This window comes from Misgurnus anguillicaudatus, chromosome 10, assembly GCF_027580225.2.
Source record: "Misgurnus anguillicaudatus chromosome 10, ASM2758022v2, whole genome shotgun sequence".
Taxonomy (NCBI): domain Eukaryota; kingdom Metazoa; phylum Chordata; class Actinopteri; order Cypriniformes; family Cobitidae; genus Misgurnus; species Misgurnus anguillicaudatus.
Window position 1 is genome coordinate 22,988,657 of NC_073346.2, and position 23,354 is coordinate 23,012,010.

General features: G+C 38.4%; 1 protein-coding gene and 1 long non-coding RNA gene across 3 annotated transcripts in view; one reads left to right on the forward strand and one right to left on the reverse strand.

The window, feature by feature from the left end:
- Positions 1-88: 88 nt before the first annotated feature.
- The window catches only part of epb41l4b (erythrocyte membrane protein band 4.1 like 4B), a 29,531-nt gene continuing 6,265 nt past the window's right edge, over positions 89-23,354 (forward strand). For both annotated transcript variants that reach the window (XM_073872139.1, XM_073872140.1), the window contains exons 1-16: positions 89-905; positions 6,997-7,101; positions 7,367-7,409; positions 7,995-8,073; positions 11,536-11,580; positions 13,208-13,255; positions 13,338-13,463; positions 14,285-14,372; positions 15,771-15,859; positions 15,958-16,027; positions 16,352-16,521; positions 16,603-16,712; positions 16,867-16,897; positions 17,865-17,892; positions 18,131-18,246; positions 19,765-19,907. In XM_073872139.1, coding sequence (XP_073728240.1) covers positions 657-905; positions 6,997-7,101; positions 7,367-7,409; positions 7,995-8,073; positions 11,536-11,580; positions 13,208-13,255; positions 13,338-13,463; positions 14,285-14,372; positions 15,771-15,859; positions 15,958-16,027; positions 16,352-16,521; positions 16,603-16,712; positions 16,867-16,897; positions 17,865-17,892; positions 18,131-18,246; positions 19,765-19,907 — 1,540 coding nt within the window. In that variant the 5' untranslated portion in view covers positions 89-656. The remainder of the gene's footprint in view (positions 906-6,996; positions 7,102-7,366; positions 7,410-7,994; positions 8,074-11,535; positions 11,581-13,207; positions 13,256-13,337; positions 13,464-14,284; positions 14,373-15,770; positions 15,860-15,957; positions 16,028-16,351; positions 16,522-16,602; positions 16,713-16,866; positions 16,898-17,864; positions 17,893-18,130; positions 18,247-19,764; positions 19,908-23,354) is intronic.
- On the reverse strand, positions 11,037-19,857 carry LOC129448058 (uncharacterized). Its single transcript, XR_008645636.2, has 2 exons — positions 19,724-19,857; positions 11,037-11,787 (listed from the first exon to the last, which is right to left on the reverse strand). It is a non-coding gene; the product is annotated as an uncharacterized lncRNA (long non-coding RNA).

Consider the following 23,354-nt stretch of genomic DNA (forward strand, 5'->3'; position numbering starts at 1 on the left):
AATGCTCACGATTGACGCACATTGTTTTTGAATAGCAGTCACACACTATGAAGGCTGTCTTGGGTAATTGAGTGATCATGATTGTAACCTCAGCTCACAATCACTGTTTAACTCACCAGCAGGTAGCGCTGCTTTGCGCGCAGTGACCCGACAAGGAAAAAAGTTTGAGTGCTGAGATTTAACGCTTGCGCAGAACAGGTTGCTCGGCCAGTTCCTCTGGTTCACTTACCTGAGAGGTACACTAGTTTCGGTTAAAAACAGAAAGGAAGAGCAGACGCCGGGGTCACGCGCCATCATTCAACCGAACTCGGACTCCGCTAAGCGAGAGAAAGAAAAGTTCAGTAAAAGCGCTAATATATTGAGATAAGGATTAAACGCGTGAAAGGACTCTGGGAGTATTTCGTTGTGTCTCTGCGGGCGGCAGGTGTGCTCGTGTATTCTCTCCCGCACGGCACTATATTCCTTTGAGGTAAGCGACGGAGCTCGTGACAGGTCTCGACTTTTCCCCCGCCGCATTACACACGCTTATTCCGGTAGACGCCACCGTCACGGAACGCCCGTAAAACAGCTGGATGCCTGCCGAGTGTCGCCGTTAGCAGTCCGGTGCCGTTTTCCCTGGTTGAGAAAAGCGTCGTCTGGTCCCCCGTGGGGAAAAGATGATGGGCTTTCTGCGCAGGACGTTTAGCCGTCGGTCAAAGAGACGTTTTCGGACGTCAGACGAGCCTGACGGGACCGGCAGAAGCGGAAATGCGATGCTTCAGGCGCACCAGCAGCAGGTGATTCACGCGCCGACTGTTGTGACCGGGGGAGCCGTGGTCCACATCCCCGCAGCGGGCAACAGCAAAGACGCCATCACATGCAGAGTCCTGCTGCTGGACGGATCGGATGTCAGTGTGGAGTTACCGGTGAGTGCCCGGGGGTTTGGAGGAGTTACGCTTGTACGTGTGTTAAAATGTAATTGCTTCCCTTGTCATGTGTTTTAAAGTACCATGTAACTAAAAGTTCGGTTTCGAATACCCATCCTAGGCTAGCTGTCACCGGGTTTCCCGGTTGAGAACAGATGGTGCTCGTGCTTGGGTCCCCTTGTTTACTTTCCGCCTATAGCGACCGCTCAACCTGATATGCATAAACAACACCTGAGCTCTGAGAGTGTGACAGAAAACGAAAGAGCCACTGTAGAGAGAAAAAAATCCACAAAAGGTTTGAAAAGGGAAAGTGTTTCCCAGAAATAATTCCCCAGATGTTTAACTAAGGTCGATGAACTAGTTAGGCGCTTAACCTTTGGTCCCTCTTTTGCAATGCCCTGAAATAATGTGTCGGTTACTTTATCTGAAGCGACAATTCATCTGTTTGACTTTCAGTCAATTCAAAGATGATGGTTTCATAATAAACTTTTAGTGTTGTTTTGTTGTCATTTATGGTCATGAATTATTTCTGTTCAACTGTCTTAAAATTCTTCTCAGTACGTATTAAAGTATTTACTACAATTTATTACTTCACTAGGCTACCACAGTATTTTCCATGTGGGTTTTAACGACAAACTTTTCCTTCGTCAGTCAGTCACGAGAATCACCTGAAGGTCGTGGCGCGTGTCTTGTAATTGTAGGCTAGTATCAAAACACAGTGTTGCTGAATTATAAACACGCACGTCATAGTCAAGAAATGTTTGTCAAGTCTGAACACGTCCAAATATTTATTATGTAGGAGCTTTGCGTGTCAGCCCTTTGCCCTTGCAAAATATAAATTCCTTATTTGACCACTCTCCATTTTACTCCCTTGTTTTCCTGTCATCTTCCAGTCATCTAACCTGCCACTCAGTTTAGTTATAAAGTAAACTTTTGTTTCTATGCAGGACGTCTAAAACTGTAACCTTATGTATTTTAGTACAGGAATGTTACTGGCCTGTGTGTGTTAAGTGTTGTACAGTAGGTCAGTTTAAACAGCAACTAGTATCACAGAAAAATAATAGCCACCCCCACCTCTCAGGGTGTGTTCCAAATCCAGCCAATGTGCTCTGGCACTTCAAGCTATTTTTGCTTCAGCCTTGGTTTGTGTGCAGCTACATGTGGGTCAATGACAAAACAAGCTCTTCAAAAAATGTATTTTAAAAAAATCTTTTAAAATGGAAGTAATTCATATTTTTGAGTCAGGAACAATGTGGTTAAAAAGTTTTGTTTATTGAACAACATTTATGTACATTTTAATGATTTTTATTCACAATATTTTTGATATCCGCATTCAGAAAATGTCAGGTGGGACAACTAATCATTGTCTATTTGCTAGATAAGTTTTAATGCTCTCCCTTTGCCGTGCTGATTGTTTGTTTATTTGATAAATGGCATTTAAATTATAATCCTGAAACTAGTGTTCCACAACTTTCCCATAAAACTAACATTTGAGAAATTTGAGAAAAAAAGAAGTATAATAACAATTATAGACAACCTTAGTTAATTATTAGCCAAATTATTAGCTTAAAATACACTAGTCAACATTTAAAGTGGATCAAAAAAGTTAATCAAAGTTGTCCTAAGACAAGAACAGGTCTTGGCATTGGTATTAAGACAACTTTTATGAAAGGTTTTGATCCACTTCAAATGTTGACTAGTATAGTTAGCTTAATGTTTTTTTCTTTCTTAGGGCCATTTATAACAGTTGCACCCTTTGACTTTCTGGTTGCCCCTCTGACCTCTACAATAAATTTACCTTTAACAGACTTCTTCTTGAATGCTGGTATAAATAAGCTTTTTCCTGTGATATCAATAAAATTTCTTTTTAAATAGAATTAAAGGTGGGGTGCATGATCTCTGAAAGCCAATGTTGACATTTGAAATCACCTAAACAAATGCGCCCTACCCCAATAGAATCTGGACCTTCTTTTGATAGACCCGGCCCAGACATACGCAACCCAGGGAATAATGTTGGTTAGTAGACACAGCCCTTACTGCCGATTGGCTACAAGTGTGTTTTGGTAGTTGGCCCGACTCCTTTCAAAGTGTTTTTTTTTTTCAAAAATCACACAACCTGCCTTTATAATGTGTTTGATAACATAGCATTTTTTTCATTGGTTGTACCACCTTACACAGAACGTGTACTAGCCTACCCATTAAATTGAAGTAGCTATTTTTTTCAGTATTTGAGAGAAATCTACAAACTTTTAATTCAGACATAAAGACGACCTGGTGTTTACTGGATAATGTGATGTAATATCATTTTTAGGCCTGTTGCGATAATGACTATATCGACTAATTGCATGATAAGTGAACGTGACCTTGGTAGTTGGGGTGTGAGGAGAGGAAATTAATGTAAACAAGCCGGCTTGTCTATTCTGTTCAAAAACAGAAGCAATGAAAAGCTATACAAATGAAAAGTAATCTGAAACATTACCATAACATCTACGCTGCGTCCGAAACTGCCTACTTCCCTACTATATTGTAGGCAAAAAGCACTACTTTACATACTATGGATATAGGTGTTTTTGGACGCAGCGCTAGTGTTTAGATCTGAGGTGTAGCTATTATAAACGTTACTGTGCGTAATGGCGCATACTCACAGATGCGATCAGAGTAACTTTAACACTCGTCTAAATAAATAAACCCTGGGGAGCTGAGATTTACACTAAACAATGACCTTTGGCTGTTGAAATGCATATTTTATTATTTTTTTTTTGTTTTAAATATTTACAATTTGTTTTTCTTTCCAATTTCATATTAAAATTTCATATTTTTCATCCTAATATTCTTAAAAATCTTTGTTCTTGTTTATAAAGTTGTGTTCATAGAAAGAATGTAGTTGAATTATTATGCTATTTTATTGTCAAAAATAAAATGGTCTTAAAAAGACAATACTATTGATTAATCACCATTAATTAACTGTCTCATGAACAGTAGCTGGGTGATTCTCACGAAAACTTGGTTTTAAAAATGTCAAGCATGAAAATGTAAAAATTGCTTAAATTTATTTTTTTTCCCACCAGACATTGAAAAACAAAGTCTGGAGTAAATGGGAACATTAATTTAAAAACTTTTACTTATCATTTAACACTTTTTGTTAGCCTGGGTGCCAGCGATCTTAGCCCCGCCCACAAGAATGTGAAAACGGGAAGATCGGTCTGGCGTTTCTCCGTTGAGGAGCTACTATGCTTGGACAAATGCTGGTTGAACCAATCAAATTGTGAGGGCGGGCTTTATACGATGATGGACAGATAATCAACAGTAACGTAATGAACCACGTCACCAAAGAGCGCGTGTGTTGAATGGCTGCCGCTGTAAAGTTCAGATGTGTGGATTCTGACATTGAGTCTGTTCTAAAAGATATCGACAGAGCATTGATTTTAAAAGAGGAACAAAGAAACGCGAGCAGGGCATTTGTTGATGTTTTTGCCGTCCTTCCTATTCGGCAAAAGTTGGTCGCAACTGAAATGGCTAACGTTATCACGGCGATGCAGCTCAGCGTGCACGACGAGATGGATATAATTAGCGGTCGTTGCCAGCTTCTTTTCGGAAGCCCGGAATCGTGGTTGCTGAATAAGTGGAGGGACATGCTAGGCTCCAATATTTTCAAGCAAACGTAATGGGTATTGTCGTGGATGAAGTTCACCTAACGTACAAATGGTAAGAGATAGTCTTACTCTACGACTTAGTAAATACTTCATGTTGTGATATAAACGAAATGTTGTAAACATAATAGGTGTTGATGTACATTCGCTAACTCAGTATAATCACAATGTTAGTGTCATTGTAGCGAAATAACTAGCAGTTCGGTCAGGCTGTAATAGACGTAACGTACGTCACACCCTCCGTTGCTCTGATTGGTCGTAGGTCTATCCAATTGCAGAGGCATTTTTCGGTTGAGACACGCCTCATAATTATAGCTCAATGGAGCGGTATCAGACTCAAATTGAGTATGACAATGTCAGGCTAACTTTTTGTAACATAATTTAAAAAATGAGTCCTAAAAAATCTCATTACCGCAACAGTCAGAAAACATCAACACTGACATATTTTCAAAATGACATGACAAACCTGAAAGAACATAATTTGGAGATTCTGCACATGCATTTAAAATCAAAGTATTATGCTTCTATTAATTAAATTAACATTAAATAAGCATCTGTTGCGGTAATGATAATCAAAATGTCTTGTTAGCATTCTGACAAGACAATATTTCAAATTAACTGTAAAAAAGATCTTACCTGGTAGCCATCTTGAAGTAACTGGTCCATGTGCTTGGTCACTCAAAATCAAACTTTATTAAAATTCTGTATGTGTGCTTAAACTGTTCTTAATAAGTGTTGCGGAGGATGAGAACATCAGGCATGGACATCCATTTATTTTTTTCATAATATTTTTGTGTTAATTTGATTAAATTACAACATAACGCATGTTCAAACACAGCCGACCACATTGCGGTAATGAGAATTTCAAGAGAGAATATGAGATAAAATTTCCAATTATAAATTCTTATGTTGAAATCACACATTGTGCAAGGTAGAACACAGTATTGTGTTAATTCTGATGCTTTTTAATGTTACTATATTACACATTTTAAAGCTAAAATCATTAGTGCTGTGGTGTTTTAATGGTTTCGTGAGAATCACCCAGCTATCCTGACAGGCCTAATCATGTTTTTACTGTTTATACTTGTTAACTTCTTAATAAAAGGCCCATGATAACTTAATTTTTTTATAATTTAAACACCATTTTTTTTAGTTGTCGTAAACTGCTAATTTGTACGGACAGTTGTACAAAATACAGAAAATATATTTAAGCTTAATAAGTTTTATATAATAAAGTGACACATTTCATAAATGTTTCAAGTTATTTTTATCGTAGTAAAATATGCACATTTTTACTAGACACAAATATGCATGTCATGTATGTATTTTCATCTGTCTCGAGGCTTTGGTGTGTGTGCGCGCTTTGTGGAGCTCTTATAAATGTCAAGGTGTGAAATCTATTTGTTAAAAACCAAGAGGTAGGACAGTCAATTTTTCTGTGCATTGCATTCTGAAAATGCAGTTAGATCTGATTTTCATAGCTTATCAAATATATTTGCTTCGTTAGGACATGCTTGTTGGTTAAAAAGAATAGTTTATTTTACCTTAATTCGGGATTCTGTGCACTTCGATCAATAAAAACTTACAGTGAGCTCCTGCCATGACTATGCCCTATTAAGATCTTCTGCTCCCTCTTTCAGATAAACACATAAACAATTCTCCGCATTCGAATTTCTGGTTTTAAAAGATACAGGGCTATTGAAAAACAACCAAATGCTTTTGAAAACAAGATCTCATTCTCCAGAAAAGATTAAGCTGTGTGTACACCGCCAGCCACTAGCAACGGCGGAGCAACACAATCTCATTCATTTCAATAAAAGATTGGCGATTTCAGGCGACAGCTGGTGACAGGAAGTAGGCGTGTCCAGCTACTCTACAAAACCAATGAGAGTGAAGAATTGGAGTTCACGTCATCCATCTTTTGCCATTTACTGACAGAGCAGTTACTTATTTGTTTATAGTTGTTAGTAGGAGAATTAGGAACGCCTCCTGACGATCCATCCTAACGGCAATGCTCACTCTCATTAGTAGTCCCTCCGGAATGTCGCTCCTCATTTGCATAAATTAAACTTTTCTTAACTTTATCGCTCTGCTACTGCTAGTTGCTGGCTGTCTAAAATGAGTTTTATGGATTTCCATGCGTTGGTTTTGGGGTTTTCTCACCTAAACAAAAAATACACACTTTATATCTCTTCGGTGTTACAGATGAGCCTTCCTGATTTATGTGAGGAAGAAATTGGGTAAGTGCAAATGGAAATAATTGTAGCATGCATGTCACCATGCTTAATCAAGGCCATCAAGCCCTGCAGGTGTTCTTGATCTATACTTCCCGCTGAAGACACGCTCCACAGGTGTCCCCTTAAAGTGTCACGAGATTAGTGTGAAGCCCTGAGCTTTCTGCACTTAGTGATTTATTCGTGCTTTAAATGTGTGCGTTTCAGAAACACTCCAGGGGACAGGATCTGTTTGATCAGATTATGTATCATTTGGATCTGGTGGAGGCTGATTACTTTGGCCTGCAGTTCATGGACCTAGAGCAGGTTGCGGTGAGTGGCACTTAATGAGCGTGTGTGTGTGCGTGTGTAAGTATGGCAGTGACCTGTTTTCCAATAAGCTGCTGCTCTGAGAACAAAAATGAGAAATGACTGTCAGTGTGAAACAGGCACTTGACATCAATCAGAACAAAAGGATTTATATTTCCTGAGCACTCGTACTAATAACAAACTCTCTTCTTGTTCTTTGTCTCTGTTTCTCTTTGACTCTTCCACTTTCTCCTCTACTTCTCGTGTGCTTCACATTTTATGTTTTCAGCACTGGTTGGATGCAACCAAGCCCATAAAGAAGCAGATTAGACGTAAGTAGTTATGAGACACATGTACACAATATGTTATTGTTGAGTTGTTTAGTTGGCTGCTCACAGATGGCTGATGACCTTGGGCTCATAATTTACTTTTGGCTGACTGAGTGTGTGTACTCTATGGGCGTGAATAGAGCCAAGCCCACATGACACACCCCTACTATCAGCTAACCAAAGAGAAAGGTAGTTGTGTGGAGAAAGTAAGGGGATATGAAATGCAGCAATAAAGTGTGACTTTTCCAGTGTAGTTTAGTCTAATCGGACATAGATCTGGCTATATGCTCACATAGTCAATTAAAAGGCTATTGATGCAGTCTCTCATGTTTTTTTTACTATAGTACCCTTTAGGAGGCTTTACAACATTTTTAAAAGCTGTTGAGTCACACTGAATCAACATAATCTGACTTATGCCTGTCTCTATGACAACTATGCTACATATCTCTCAAGGATGATTCCTTGTCTTTTTTGCTTTACGAAGTTTATGTACATATTCGCTATTGGCAATTCACTTGGTAGTATTATTGACGTTGTCTGCTTCGTTTCCTTATTGCAGTCCCTTACACATATTTCTTTCTGTCCTAGATGGACCTCCGTACAGATTGTTTTTCAGGGTTAAGTTCTATTCATCGGAGCCCAATAACCTTCACGAAGAGTTTACCAGGTAAAAGAGTATTGTAGTTACATACTTGATGTATATCTTTGTGTCAACATCAGTTCAGACTTCATAAATGGTCAAAAGAATAGAGGAGTGGTGTTTATGGGGCTCAGTTGATATAGCTCTGCAACACAAAGGTCATGGATTCAGTCCCAGGGAACACGCGTACTGATCAAAGATACGTTATTCCGGATATAATTACATGAAATTCTTAAAGGGCCCATATTATGCAAAATCCACTTTTAGAGATAAATGCATGTTGGCAGTGTGAAAACAAAAATCCACCCACTCATTCTTTTTTAATCCTCATTAAACCAAAGCAGTCTCATTAGATATGCTGTTTTGATTCTCTTGTCAATGTGACGTCATAAAGATAAAGCCCCGCCCACAGCAACTGACTGACAGTCCTGCATTACCATAGTTTCTGCCCCCAGTGAGTTATACGTTGTCCTCTATATCAGTGTTTCCCAACCAGGGGGTCGGGGCCCACAGGGGGGCCTCGGCAGATTTCCAAAGGGGCCTCAAGTTGACGTAAAATTATTAAAAATTTGACAAAACAAGCATTAAAGTAAGCTAAAACAAGCAAAAATCTAGATGTTTCTTTTTTTTGGCCATTTTTGTAGCGAATATACATCTGTCTAGTTATTTATTTGGAAAAAATTGAGTGAGTGGGGGGCCTTCAAATATTGTTGTGGGCAACATGAAGTGAAAAAAGTTGGGAACCACTGCTTTATATCTCAATATTGTATCTTATAAAAAGTGGCATAATAGGTGCCCTTTAAAGGGACATTCTACTTTTTAAAACAAATGTATTCTCAATTTTCAGCTCCCCTGGAGTTAAAGATTTGATTTTTGCAGTTTTGGAGTCCATTCGGCTGATCTCTGGGTCTGGCGCTACCACTTTTAACATAGCTTAGTGTTTCAATATTTTTCCTATTTAGGGCTTGACTCTTCCGTGGTTGCGTCGTGTGCTAGGACCGACAGAGAATTGGAAGTTGTGATTGTCTAGGCAGATATGGGACAAGGACTATAGACCCTTTTACAGTTGGTAAACATTGTGATGTATTTGTGTGGGCGGGGCTTAGCTGGAGGCAAAAAGAGCCGCAGAGGCAATGTTGACAAGCTTAAGATAGCACGTTTTAGGAGGGATTTATTAAACATGGATGCAGAAGCAGTTTTGGAAGTGTCCGAATATGTACAGTCACTGATTCTGCGGGACCGTGACAGCTATTTTTGTAAATTAACTCTTGCGATTTTAACCAGGTTTTGGATATTTCCTAGACAGCATATGAATTACTTACAGGTGGTTTGGGTAATTTTGTCTAGGCTTACTGTCTAATGTAACTTATCGCTGGGCTAACTATGATTAGCAATGTGGATTATTTTAAGAGACCATTCAAACGATGGCACACACATCTATCGCTGTATGTTTGTTTAACATTTAAGCTAAACAATAGCGCGGTTGGCGACTTTTCACCTATAAAACAGAAATTTGCTGATTTGTACTAGATAAAACCAACACAACAGTACATATGCATAGATTATTTTACCTGATATGAAGTGTGCACTGCAAACACGAGTATTATTTATGATCATCTGCTTCTAGTCTGTACGCCGTATTGCATTCAACCACAATTGTCGTCTTGATTTCTGTGAAGAAATGTCTGCCGGGATCCGGTAAAACTTTATTTTTGAACCAAAAGTGCTGTTCCTTCTAATCTGGCAGCCAAAAACACAAGATGACGACATTTTAAAGTCAAAAACTTTTAGCGTGCCGGCTATGAGTTCCTACTTATTTTTTGCCTCCAGCTAGAGCGGTGACGTCACAGTGACGTGGGTGATTAAAGGAATAGTCTACTCATTTTCAATATTGAAGTATGTTGTTGCCTTGGCTAGGAATTGTTGATACATCCCTCTATCATCTGTGTGCGTGCACGTAAGCGCTGGAGCGCGCTGCGACGCTTCGATAGCATTTAGCTTAGCCCCATTCATTCAATGGTACCATTTAGAGATAAAGTTAGAAGTGACCAAACACATCAACGTTTTTCCTATTTAAGACGAGTAGTTATAGGAGCAAGTTTGGTGGTACAAAATAAAACGTAGCGCTTTTCTAAGCGGATTTAAAAGAGGAACTATATTTTATGGCGTAATAGCACTTTTGGGAGTTCTTCGACTCGCCTGAAAAGTCCGCTCCCCTTCTCACTCTCATAATGGGAGAGGGAGGGTGTTACTGCGCCGAGTCAAAGTACTCCCAAAAGTGCTATTACGCCATTAAAATATAGTTCCTCTTTTAAATCCGCTTAGAAAAGCGCTGACTCTCATTCTAATCAAGGACTTTGCAACTGTAACATGGCTGCCGGAGGCGCAATGATATTACGCAGCAGCCGAAAATAGTCCCCTTAGTAACTTTCAATGGCAGGGGTCTTTTTCAGGCAGTGCGTAATATCAATACGCCTGCTGCAGCCATGTTACACCAGCAAAGTCCTTGATTAGAATGAGAGTATAGTTCCTAGCCATATCTGCCTAGAAAATTGCAACTTTTAATTTTCTGTCGGTCTTAGTACACGATGTAACTACAGAAGAGTCAAGTTTTAAATATTGAAACTCTTTGGTTATTTTTTAGTGCAATGCTAAAGGTCTAATAAGATTCAATGGATTATGCTAAGCTATGCTAAAAGTGGTAGCGCCAGACCCGAAGATCGGCTGAAAGGATTCCAAAACTTTAAAAATCAAATGTTTAACTCTAGGGGGGGTTGTCATTTTAGGTCCTTAAACCAAAAACATCTGCGTATCTTGACGCTTTGGATAACCGTTAAGCCCATAGTGTGCCCGATAGAAGCAACAACCAATTGACATCCTAGATGATTCAAGTACTGCTTCCGCATACAGCGATGCGCAGATCGATTGCTGTGTGACATCAAAGTAGCATGAAAGCGAAGCAACAGTACTGTTTTCGAATTGCTGTCATGATACTTTGATGTCACACGCCGATTGGTCTGCAGGGTGCCACATGAAGTTAAACATGCCTTTGGTTTCTATGGCAGTACAAGCAGAAACCGGGGATACCCTGCACATTGACAATGACAAGCGACCCTATGAATAGGTGCGTAATGATGGTTAAAACTCTCTGGTAAAAACGCTGGTTAAAATTCTCTGAATTCAAACTTTGGGATGCAAGTACACATAAACAAGATATATAACACTGTGAGAGTGAGTTTTGGATATGTTAAAACAAAACTCTTACATGTTGTGCATTTAAAGCTCCAGCTATACATATGCAGATGGACATCATGGCTGTTGTGTCAAGTCTTTCTGTTAAGTTTAAAATGTTCCTGCTTTATCCTATCCATTGCACATCGACTCTTAAATTGATTATACAGTGTGTAAAAGTATGAAAAATATAAAGCATGTCATAAAAATGAAATGTCGTATTTAAACTGTCTAACTTTCAAACTGTTGATTTTGCAGGTATCTCTTTGTACTGCAGCTTAGACAAGACATACTGTCCGGCAAGTAAGAAATTACACAACTCACAGTCAGACGCACACAACCATGCACAAACAAAAAGAGGTCCTTTCATATCCTCCTTTTTGCCCTCTATCACACCTCTGACCCGGTGTCTTATGCACACAGTGTGGTGGGGTTTTCTACTGGGCTCCAATAAAAGCTCTGTTTCAGTGTATACGATCTGGGTCTGGTCTCCAGGGTGCTGCTCTGCTCCTTTTTAATAAAAGAAACTCTGATGAGAACCAACACATAGCTTCTAATTTAAGAGCACAGATACGCTCCGACACACTTTCCCACACAGGGGCCACACTCTCTTACATAAACACGGGCTTCTGTTATCTCACATCCTTCAAGGATGTGGATGTTGACCATTTGTTTTATCGTGTGATTATACCACGGGCCTGTTGAATGCTTTATTCTGATTGGTCCCATGGTATGCATTGCATTATTTTTCGATAAAAGCACACCTGACCTGACCTGTCAGATGTCTTAAAATAACCACCAGAGCGATGTTTGTGGTAACTGCGGAATAATTGATTTCGGTCCTTTAAATTATTTGAATTTTTTTTCAAATAATTCAACAGCCCGTCGTCAATTTATTTGTTGCTTGATAGCCACATATATTTGTGACTCTTTCTGTGAAATCCATTCTAAAGTTTTATAATCTGAGTATGAGATTAGGAGCATGGAAAACACCATCGTTTTTCAATATTTTACTATTTTACTATGTTTTTACCTTAACCTTACCTTAACCCTATCTTTTTTTAATGTGTGCGCTTAATCTTTGCACAGCGCGACGTGAATGTGTTAGCATTTAGCCTAGCCCCATTCATTCCTTAGGATCCAAACAGGGATGAATTTGGAAGCCACCGGACACTTCCGTGTTTTCCCTATTTGAGGACTGTTGCATGAGTAGTTACACGAGTAAGCGAATGAAAAATGAGAACTGTACTGTGTGGGGCAGGAGCCCTTGGTTTGCAGCACGTCGACCTCGGACGAAGTAATATTGACGAAGTTTGAGCAAAAGTAGTCCAAAAAAAAGTAGGAGAGTAGTCAGGAGTGATGATGCGTGCCGAGGTCAAAGTGCTGCAAACTAAGTGCTCTATTTCGCCATTCAATATAGTTATAATTTTTTATCCGTTTAAAAAATCGCCGTGTTTTATTTTGTGCCACCATACTTACTCGTGTGGCTACTCATGCTGCAGTCTTTGGGTGGGGAGGGCATGGAAGTGTTTGGTGGCTTTTGGGTTCATCCCTGTTTGGATCCTAAGGAATGAATGGGGCTAGGCTAAATGCTAACACATTCACGTCACACCGTACAAAGATTAGGTGCACGCATTGAAAAAGATAGGTATGTATTAATTCGTTAGGTAAGAACATAGAAAATATTGAAAAACGGTGGTGTTTTCTTTTAATCATTGATTTCATATTGAATTCAATGTATCGCATGACCTTACTATTGTTAAAGATATTAAGGGAATATTTTCACAATGTTCATTTATGTAGGATGATTTTATGTAAAAAGTAGTAAATCACTGAAAATGACATCAGCTGGGTTTTATAACATATATTCTGCAAACACATTTACCAGTTGTTCTATAAGTGTCATTAATTTTCTTCTTTTTCTGAACAGGTTAAAATGTCCGTATGATGTGTCTGTGGAGCTTGGGGCGTATTGTCTACAGAGTGAGTTTAATTTTTCTGCATTTGCATATATATATATTATTTTGCCTTTTGTTTACGTTTTACATTTTTGCTTGTTCACAGAGTGAACTTGGGGATTGTGACCCATTAGAACACTCAGTTGTTTTGATTTCCGAGTTTCGTTTTTCACCCAAACAGACAGAAATTATGGAGGCGGACATCTTTCGCAAATGGGTAGAGTATAGGTAAGACCACCTCAAACAATGTTTTATCCTCATCCTTATCCAACTGTACTGCTTGACAGCTATTGTTAAACACTGTGAAAGTATTATGCAAAATCTTTGTCTTATACACTACAGGACTTTGGACCAATTAGATTTCACTGTGGGCCGGGCATGTGGCAACAAAAATAGAAACCAAGCTGTGGTTTGGTTTTGGCTAACAGAAAAATTAGGCAGTGAGCAGATTTGTCACTTGGGTAGAACATAGCTTAAGTCCTCTGATGCTGCAGTTAGGATTTAAAAAAACATAAAGGTGTAAAAAAAGAATCACATTTCTTTGTTTGTTTATACATGAGTTATGTCTGTCAGCTTAATAGTTCACTACAGCCTGAGCTGATACTTTTGGCTAGAGTTTTTTGTTTGCTGCCATCTCTGTTACTAGGCACTCTTGGGATTGTATTTTTTCAGTAATGAGCAGGAAAGACATAGACAAATGCAGATGGCCAGACCATTGTCAGCAATGTAAGTCAGAAACAATGTCTTGAATTGAATTCTGGCAGATTCCAGCAGCCAGCGTATCGATTCGAGCACAGCTTAGAGGTAAAATGTGACAGGATTTCCGGAGGTTAAAAAATGATTCGAGACACACAGCATTTTGGATGTACTCAATAGGACATATGGCAGATGCTGGCAGGATTGCAAAGAGGGGGATGCTGTACTGCAGCCATGAAATAACTGGTTACTATGGTTAAGAATTGGTCTCAATTAGGTTATGGTGGTTGATGAGTTATGGCATTCATTAGGATTCCTAAGCTTACATTGTTGACAAATACGTCTCTACGCAGGGGAATGAGTCCATCTCAAGCAGAGCTGAACTTTCTCAATAAGTGCAAGTGGCTGGAGATGTATGGAGTGGATATGCACTTTGTGAAGGTGATATCTCTAAATACTGACTATAGTAAACATTTCTACATTTAAATTTAAAGATTTTAAGGGTCCCAGCATGCTTCTTCCTTTTATACTTATGACAATCGCAGAATTGTATTTCCACTAATAAAAGTTCTATTAGATCTTTACAAAGGCAGTATTATTTCTCCTTAAAAATTATTAAATCTCTTATGTTAGTTATAATATACTAACATACTACACTCACCTAAAGGATCATAGGAACACCATACTAATACTGTGTTTGACCCCCTTTCGACTTCAGAACTGCCTTAATTCCACATAGCATTGATTCAACAAGGTGCTGAAAGCATTCTTTAGAAATGTTTGCTCATATTTATAGGATAGCATCTTGCAGTTGATGGAGATTTGTGGGATTCACATCAAGGGCACGAAGCTCCCGTTCCACCACATCCCAAAGATGCTCTATTGGGTTAAGATCTGGTGACCGTGGGAGCCATTTTAGTACAGTGAACTCATTGTCATGTTCAAGAAACCAATTTGAAATTATTCTAGCTTTGTTTCATTATCCTGCTGGAAGTAGCCATCAGAGGATGGGTACATGGTGGTCATAAAGGGATGGACATGGTCAGAAACAATGCTCAGGTAGGCCATGGCATTTAAACGATGCCCAATTGGCACTAAGGGACCTAAAGTGTGCCAAAAAACATCCCCCACACCATTACACCACCAGCCTGCACAAATTACACCAAATTCTGACTCTACCATCTGAATGTCTTAACAGAATTTGAGACTCATCAGACCAGGCAACATTTTTCCAGTCTTCAACTGTCCAATTTTGGTGAGCTCATGCAAATTGTAGCCTCTTTTTTCCTATTTGTAGTGGACATGAGTGGTACCCAGTGGGGTCTTTTGCAGTTGTAGCCCATCCGCCTCAAGGTTGTGCGTGTTGTGGCTTCACAAATGCTTTGCTGCATACCTCGGTTGTAATGAGTGGTTATTTCAGTCAAAGTTGCTCTTCTACCAGCTTGAATCAGTTGCCCCATTCTCCTCTTACCTCATCAACAAGGCATTTTTGCCCACAGGAGTGCCGCATACTGGATGTTTTTCCCTTTTCACACCATTTATTGTAAACCGTAGAAATGGTTGTGCGTGAAAATCCCAGATACTCAGTGAAATACTCAGACCAGATTGAACAGGTGTTCCTAATAATCCTTTAGGTGAGTGTATATACTCCAATAACAGCTGCTTTATACCTCAAAATACCACTACAATTTCTTCAAAAGTGGCAACATCTATTTAATTTAAGAAGAATTATTATAATTTATATAGCTATTTTAACAAGTATTTGTTATGTACCTATGTGTTAAAGCCTTTTGAATATGTTTGTGAGATATGTTTCTTGTATACTGCTGTATCATAAAGGGACGGGATGGAGGAGAATACGCCCTGGGACTCACGCCAACCGGAATCTTAGTGTTCGAGGGTTCTAGCAAAATTGGTCTCTTCTTTTGGTGAGATTCACAATTCATTTTCTGACCAGCAGTTGGCTCAACATTTTTCTTTTATTTCTCCTCTCACCATGTGCCTGTACTTAAATGTTTCCAATCAGGCCAAAAATAACCCGTCTTGACTTCAAAAAGAACAGACTGACTCTGGTAGTGGTGGAAGATGACGAGAAGGTGGGCTTTACATGCACAAACCTGCTAATTCAAATATACTGTAGGTTACCATGTAGACACTCTTCTGTGCTGGTTATTTTGTAAGTCAGTGGATTTTAAGTATTACATTTGATTGTCTATGTGAACAGAAAGTATACATTTTAGCTTTGAGAAACATCTGCCTGTCAGACAGTCACATTTTGAGGCCTGACTCTCCCTAAATACTGATGATTTTAAATAAAGACTGGAATAATTTTGTTATATTTTTATTTGATTTTAGTACAAGAACTCTATACTGTGTTATGCACATTTTTAAGACATGTGCATGTATACTTGTGTCTCCAGGGCCGAGAGCAGGAGCACACGTTTGTGTTCCAGCTGTCGAGTTCTCGGGAATGCAAGCACTTATGGAAGTGCGCGGTGGAAAGCCACGCCTTCTTCCGGCTCCGACAACCAACCCATAGCAGGAACAGCCGCAGCGACTTCACACGACTCGGCTCCCGCTTTAGGTTCAGGTATGCACAAACATGCATGCTTATTTTGGTAACATTTACGGTGATAGAAACATTTTAAATAAAATTTTGTTGCGTTTATAGTGGAAGGACTGAATATCAGGCCACACACAGTGGTAAAGTCAGGAGAGCGAGCACTTTTGAGAGAAGGCCAAGTAAGAGATACCCATCACGAGCACAGTCATTGGGCAAGGGTAGGTCTGTGTGATGTATACTGCTGCTTAAGTCAATACTCTAACCAATGCTCTTCTTTCTATGCTTTATCTGACAGCATCTGACCCCTACAACCTTTAAATCCTGATTAAGTTCAAGTGTCACGTCATTTATGAGTGTTTTTGTCTTTCACAGCCATCACTCCAGCGAAACATCCACATCTAAGGTAAAGCTACGCATTCATACACTTGGATATGCAAGCTGATTTCGGATTTAAAGGATTAGTCCATTTTCTTTAAAAAAATCCAGATAGTTTGCTCACCACCATGTCATCCAAAATGTTGATGTCTTTCTTTGTTCAGTCGAGAAGAAATTTTGTTTAAGGAAAACATTCCAGGATTTTTTTCATTTTAATGGACCCCAACACGTAGCAGTTTAAAAAAAAATTTTTTTTTAACTCTTAAACAATCCCAAACGAGGCATAAGGGTCTTATCTGGTGGAACGATTGTCGTTTTTGACAAGAAAAAAAATGCACTTTTGGACTACAACTTTTCGTCTATCTCCGGTCCTGTGGTGCGCCAGCGCGACCTCACGTAATACGTTATCACGCCGAAAGGTCACAGATGATTTATGCAAAACTACACCCCAGTGTTTACAAGTGTGGAAAAAGTGAACTGTTCCGACGTTGTTGTATGTCGAATGATACTAATTAATGTCTTTGTGTCAGTTTATGGTTTTAAAATTGTCCGCAAATGTGTGTTTCATATATGTAACACGTGACCTTTCCACGCAATTACGCAATTATGTGAGGTTGCGCTGGCACGTCACAGGACCGGAGATAGCCGAGAAGTATTTTTCATTTTTCTTGTCAAAAATGACAATCGTTTCGCTAGATATGACCCTTATGCTTCGTTTGGGATCGTTTAGAGTCCTTTGAAACAGCAATTTTAAACTGCATTAAAACTGTTAAGTGTTGGGGTCCATTAAAGTCCATTAAAATGAGAAAAATCCTTCAATGTTTTCCTCAAAAAAACATTATTTCTTCTTGACTGAACAAAGAAAGACATTAACATTTTGGATGACATGGTGGTGAGTAATTCATCGGAATTCTTTTTTTAAGAAAATTCACTTATCCTTTAATTTCTTTGTTGTGCTTACTGTATGTAATAGAAATGATCTATTTTTTTTATAGTGCTCAAGCCAGCCCACGCTCACAACAGGTACTTTTTTCAATATTCTCATACTTTGAATATGATTATATTTAGGAAGACATACCTACATGTGGGGATATATTTTAAGAGCACAATAAAAAAAATCACTGAACCATTTGGGGAAGTTAATCTAGCGTGATTTTTAAACAATGTAGGCAGACTGATGCATTCTTAAAGTCCAAGTAATGAAAGAACGGCTAGAGATTTTAGTAATGTGAGTACATATTTTTTTACATTTTTCCTCTAGTATACACACAACATTCCAATTGCACAGGAACCCTGGCAAAAATCACATCCATCTAGTTTAACCCACCCTCTATATGTACAGCCGATGGAGTTGGGCCATGTTCCACCACCACACAGGTATACATTTTATTTATTAAGATAAATAGTTTCAACAATTCACCTTTATCACGTTCTGCTAAATAAATGAATAGAATAATGTAATTATTCTCAAATATAACCTTGACGTCTTGAAAATGTTTGTTTATGTGCTGATGTCAGTGTGCATGTGTCTGATCTTATCTGTTTCACCTGCATGTGCATGTGTGTCTGATTTAGACCCTCCTATGTGGACAGACCCCCTGCGAGCAGTGTTGGGTTTGGTGAGAGTGGTTTAATTGAATGTGATGGCAGGAGCGTGTCTGTGGTGCACAGGGACAAAGTTATGACTGCACTCTAAGCATGCGAATGTTTTGATGAACCGCTAAAACAGACCAATGAGCACCGTCATTCCATGCTACCACTGATCCACAGCATCACAAACCAAATCCATCTCATCTACAGGAGGGATCATCCATTCATCATGTGACGTGTTTCATCCATCAGATATAATCTGAGTGAAAAAGACACATTGTGACTCTTAAATCGAAATGGTATAGCTTTTAGTGTTTTGCATCATTCAACCATTTAATTGAATTTTGCCTCAAGAGTACATTATGTAAGAGAAAGATGATGTCAGAATATGTAACTGCTGCTGTTGGCTTTGTATACTAGAGCCGGATTACTCAAGTGTGCGGCTGAAGTTTATTAGCAACTCTCAAACATCTGATCTAGTTTATTACACATCTTTAGAAATACAGACAGATGTGTTCGTGTGGAAGCAGAAGCACAGCTGAGCACCATTGTTGTGTGGTATTGCCTATTTTATCATTTTCGTTTTTATTGGATTGCCTGGCCTGTGATGGATGTGTGCAAGTTACGCCTACTCATCAAAGTTTACTTGGAGTGCGAATCAGTTATATGATGATATGCCAAGACAACCGCCTCATTGTTTACAAACATTCAAGCATTTTTATGCTTCTATTAAATGCTTTTCTTAATTTAAATTCTCCTTTTGAAACACATTTGAAAGTACTTTTCTGTATGTGGTAATAATCATTACAAAGCTTAGATCCTTGTGTTTGGTCATCACAATCTATTCAATCATAGCGAGGGGTTGGGGGAGAGTTTTAATGATTATGGACTGCTGCAATAAGACCTGCCTTAATAAATGTGTTTACACTAATCGACTCACTGTTTTATTGACTGCAAACCCTTGACATTTGTTTCTCATTTTTGCATTAGCCATTTCTCTTTACTAACATCATCTGCATAAACAATACCTGTCGGCCCACAAACCTGTTTGTTTGTGCATGTTTCATGTCATTTTATTATCACGATTGGCGTGATGTTACCTTAAAATCAATCAGAAAATGCTTAGCGGGGTTTGCATGGCATTGAACTGGAGTTCACTGTGCTGTGATTTTACAGGGATTACATGAATGTAGATTTTTGTATGTGTGATTCTCCTGCTATTTTTCTGTCATACGTCATTAAAATAAAGTCGGGTGTAACTTACTATTGTTGTTGTTGAAATGAATGTTGTACTGTGGTTTGTAGTTTTCCTTTAAGCAGCGCAGACACTCGGAGGTTCAGTGTTGAAGAAAATGAAGCTCCGCTCCTCTCTGGGAAAATACATCGCTGCGTCCATCACCATGGATACGAAAAACCGGAAGCGTTATGCATCACGACAGCCAAACCGAGTGAGTTGTGCACTTGTACCGCATTTATATAGAATGTAAGGTGACATAAGGTGAAGTGAGACACTTTTTGTTAATTAAATGTAATGTTGTACTACATCCCACACGAATAATACTGTAGTATACTTTAGTAATTACTAACTGTAGTGTTTTTGAGCATTAAATACTAGAGTAAAATTTTATTATGTAAAACTGTTTATTAATTCGCTATAGTTAATACTAAAGTGTACAATGACGAAATGGTGTAATAACTATAATATACCTAAGTATGCAGTTTACTGCATTTTCTTTGGTAGTTACTGTAAGTAGACTACATTTTTTTTCAGTAAAGTGAATGGAGTGGGGTAACCACTTGCTTTAAAGGAACAGTTAGCACATGAAAAATTACTGCATTAATCCAGTCCACTTTATTTCTATAGCACATTTTTCCAACAACAAACAGTCTCCGAAGTGCTACACAAACTTAAAAAAACAATAAATACAAAAATGCTCTATTAAACTAGCCTCGATTCAAACATAAAAAACTACTAAAAGCGTAGCAATACAGTAAAAAGGCACACAAGAACAAAAGTACAATTATTTAAATAAATAAAACAAAACAATAAATTACACAGGACCACATAACTCACGCAGTGTTAAAGGAACAGTATGTAGGATTGTGACCAAAACTGGTACTGCAATCACACAACTGGTGGCCAATACAGAACATGACAACATAAACATCAGTTGAGGGCGGCAACTCCCATTTTTAAATGACAATATCCTGGCCAGACCACTGTTGTCAGTGATATAAGTATATGAAATGAAAATGATTTCTTAATGTCCGGTGACATATCAGGGCCATTTTATGATTAATACATTTCTTACATACTGTTCCTTTAAAAGCCAAGGAATAAAAGTGGGTCTTAAGACGACCCTGCTGAAAAAAACAATAAAACCATTACAGAAAATTCTAATGGTTTCCATTAAAATACCAATAGGAACCATTAGCTTTTACCATTAAAACCACTGCTCTGTCGTGTGTTTTGGGCCATATTTCATTAGAACCAACAAAATTCCCAATAAAACCAATAGAATTTTCTGTAATGGTTTTATTGGGTTTTTTTCAGCAGGGGAGACTTAAAACATTCAACTGTGGGGGCCGCTCTGACTAGGGGAGGCAGAGCATTCCACAGTCTGGGGCCGACCACAGAAAAGGCTCGGTCCCCCCTGGTTTTAAGTCTGGTCTTAGGAACCACAAGCTGGAGCTGGCCATCAGACCTCAATGAACACGCCGGGTGTATAAATTTGGATGAGGTCCGTGATGTACTGTAGGCCAGTCCATTCAGTGCTTTGAATAATAAACAATAAAATCTTAAAATCAATTCTAAATCGAACAGGAAGCCACTGCCAGCGAGGCGATGATGGGGGCGATGTGTACATTACACTATAGCTTTAGAATAGTAAATCATGTCAATTGTACTATATTGTAGTAATCACTACACTTCATTAAAGGTCCACTAACCTAGGTGTTTTCAGGAATATAAAAATAGTTTCTGGTATCCCCAGAATGTGTCTGTAAAGTTTCAGCTCAAAATACACCACAGATATTTCATTATATGATGTTGAACATGACCATTTGTGGCTGCAATGAAAAATGTGCTATTAAAGTCTCTTTAAATGCAAAGAAAGTTTCTGTTCCCCTCCCCGTATGCAAAGTATGGGGTAGGGCGTTCACACGTGCTTTGGACTACATCAATGTGTCTCTGAACGGTGAACTACGCAAACTTATAAGGCGGAGTCTGTGAACGATTATGGTTGGGGCGTAATCAATATGACATCACATTGATAGGGGATCCCAAAGAGCCTGTTTTGTGTGACTGTTGCGGTTTAACGAAGATTGCACAAAGAAGAGGAGATGGATTTGTATAATAACAGGATGTTTCTGCACACACTCTGGCAACTCATTTTCAGCTAGAAACACATTTAAAAGTGAATTTTTCTAGGTAAGGGGGGCTTTAATGTATTCTATACTTTAGTATACTAATTAACCACTGTAATAAGTAGTACAAACTGCAGTATACTTTGGTGTTTACTAAAGTAAGGTTCAAAATACTATGGGGCAGTTTCCTGGACCGGGCTTATCACTAAAATGCCTGTTTGAGCTGCCTTAATTTAAAAAAAAACTTGTACTGACCTATCTTAACATATATCAGTGCCATTGCGTTGTCTGAAGATGATAATAATGATAATAATAATAATAATAATAATAATAATAATAATGTTTAATTTCTATAGCACCTTTCCCATGCTCAAGGACGCTTTACAAAGACAGTTATAGGACAGCAAACAGAAAAAGAACAAAGAAATAGATAGTAGCCATTTGCTACAGTCCAAAACATAAACGATTGCAGTTGCACATCGCAAGAGTTCAAATATTTATATACACACAGAAAGCTGAAGAATTAGAAGACATAAATTATGACGAATAGTACTGAGCAAAGAGATTTTTTTTAGATTAGATTTGAATTTCTGAAGTGATGTTATTGTTCTAAGAGCCAGGGGCAGTGAGTTCCATAGCTTAGGGGCAATAACAGAGAAATATCATAGATGATAGTCGGAATGGGTACACACAGGAGCTTGCAGTCAGAAGAACGAAGAGAACGAGGAGGAGTATAGGGCAAGAGTAATTCAGAAAGATCAAGCAAGACTACTGAGAGCTTTAAAGGTAATCAGGAGTATTTTGAATGTAATACGAGAAAGCACAGGTAGCCAGTGAAGATGATAAAGGATGGGGTGATATGAGTGGAGCGTGGTTAAAGATGCACAAAAGTATTGTTTTTTAGTAAGGTTTGTTGTAAAAACTACTTAAATGTCCTAATATAACTAAGGCTTAGTCCTGGATTAATCTGAACCCTGTCCGGGAAACCACCCGTATATTATCTAGAAATGTTACTACAGTAAACAATTTACTACAGTGTTTTTTCATGTGTGGTGTTTTCTTTATAAATAGAAACATGTGACCCTGGACCACAGAACCAATCATAAGGGTCAATATTTTGAAATGTATATGTATACATCATCTGAAAGCTGATCCATTGATAACCTTTCCATTGGTCTATGGTTTGTTAGGATAGGACAGTATTTGTTCAAGTTATAACTATTTGAAAATCTGGAATTCAAGGGTGCAAGAATAAAAAAACAATATTGAAAAAAATCGCCTTTAAAGTTGTGCAAATTAAGTCCTTAGCTCTGCATCCACTCACAAAAATAAAGTTTTGATTATTTAGGAAATTTACCAAATATCTTCATGGAACATCATCTTTAGTTAATATCCATAAAAGTTATGGCATAAAAGAAAAGGCGATTGTATTCGTCATAATTATGTATTTTTTGCTATTGCTACAAATATACCCTTGCTACTTAAGACTGGTTTTGTGGTCCATGGTCATATGTATTTATGTAATGTCC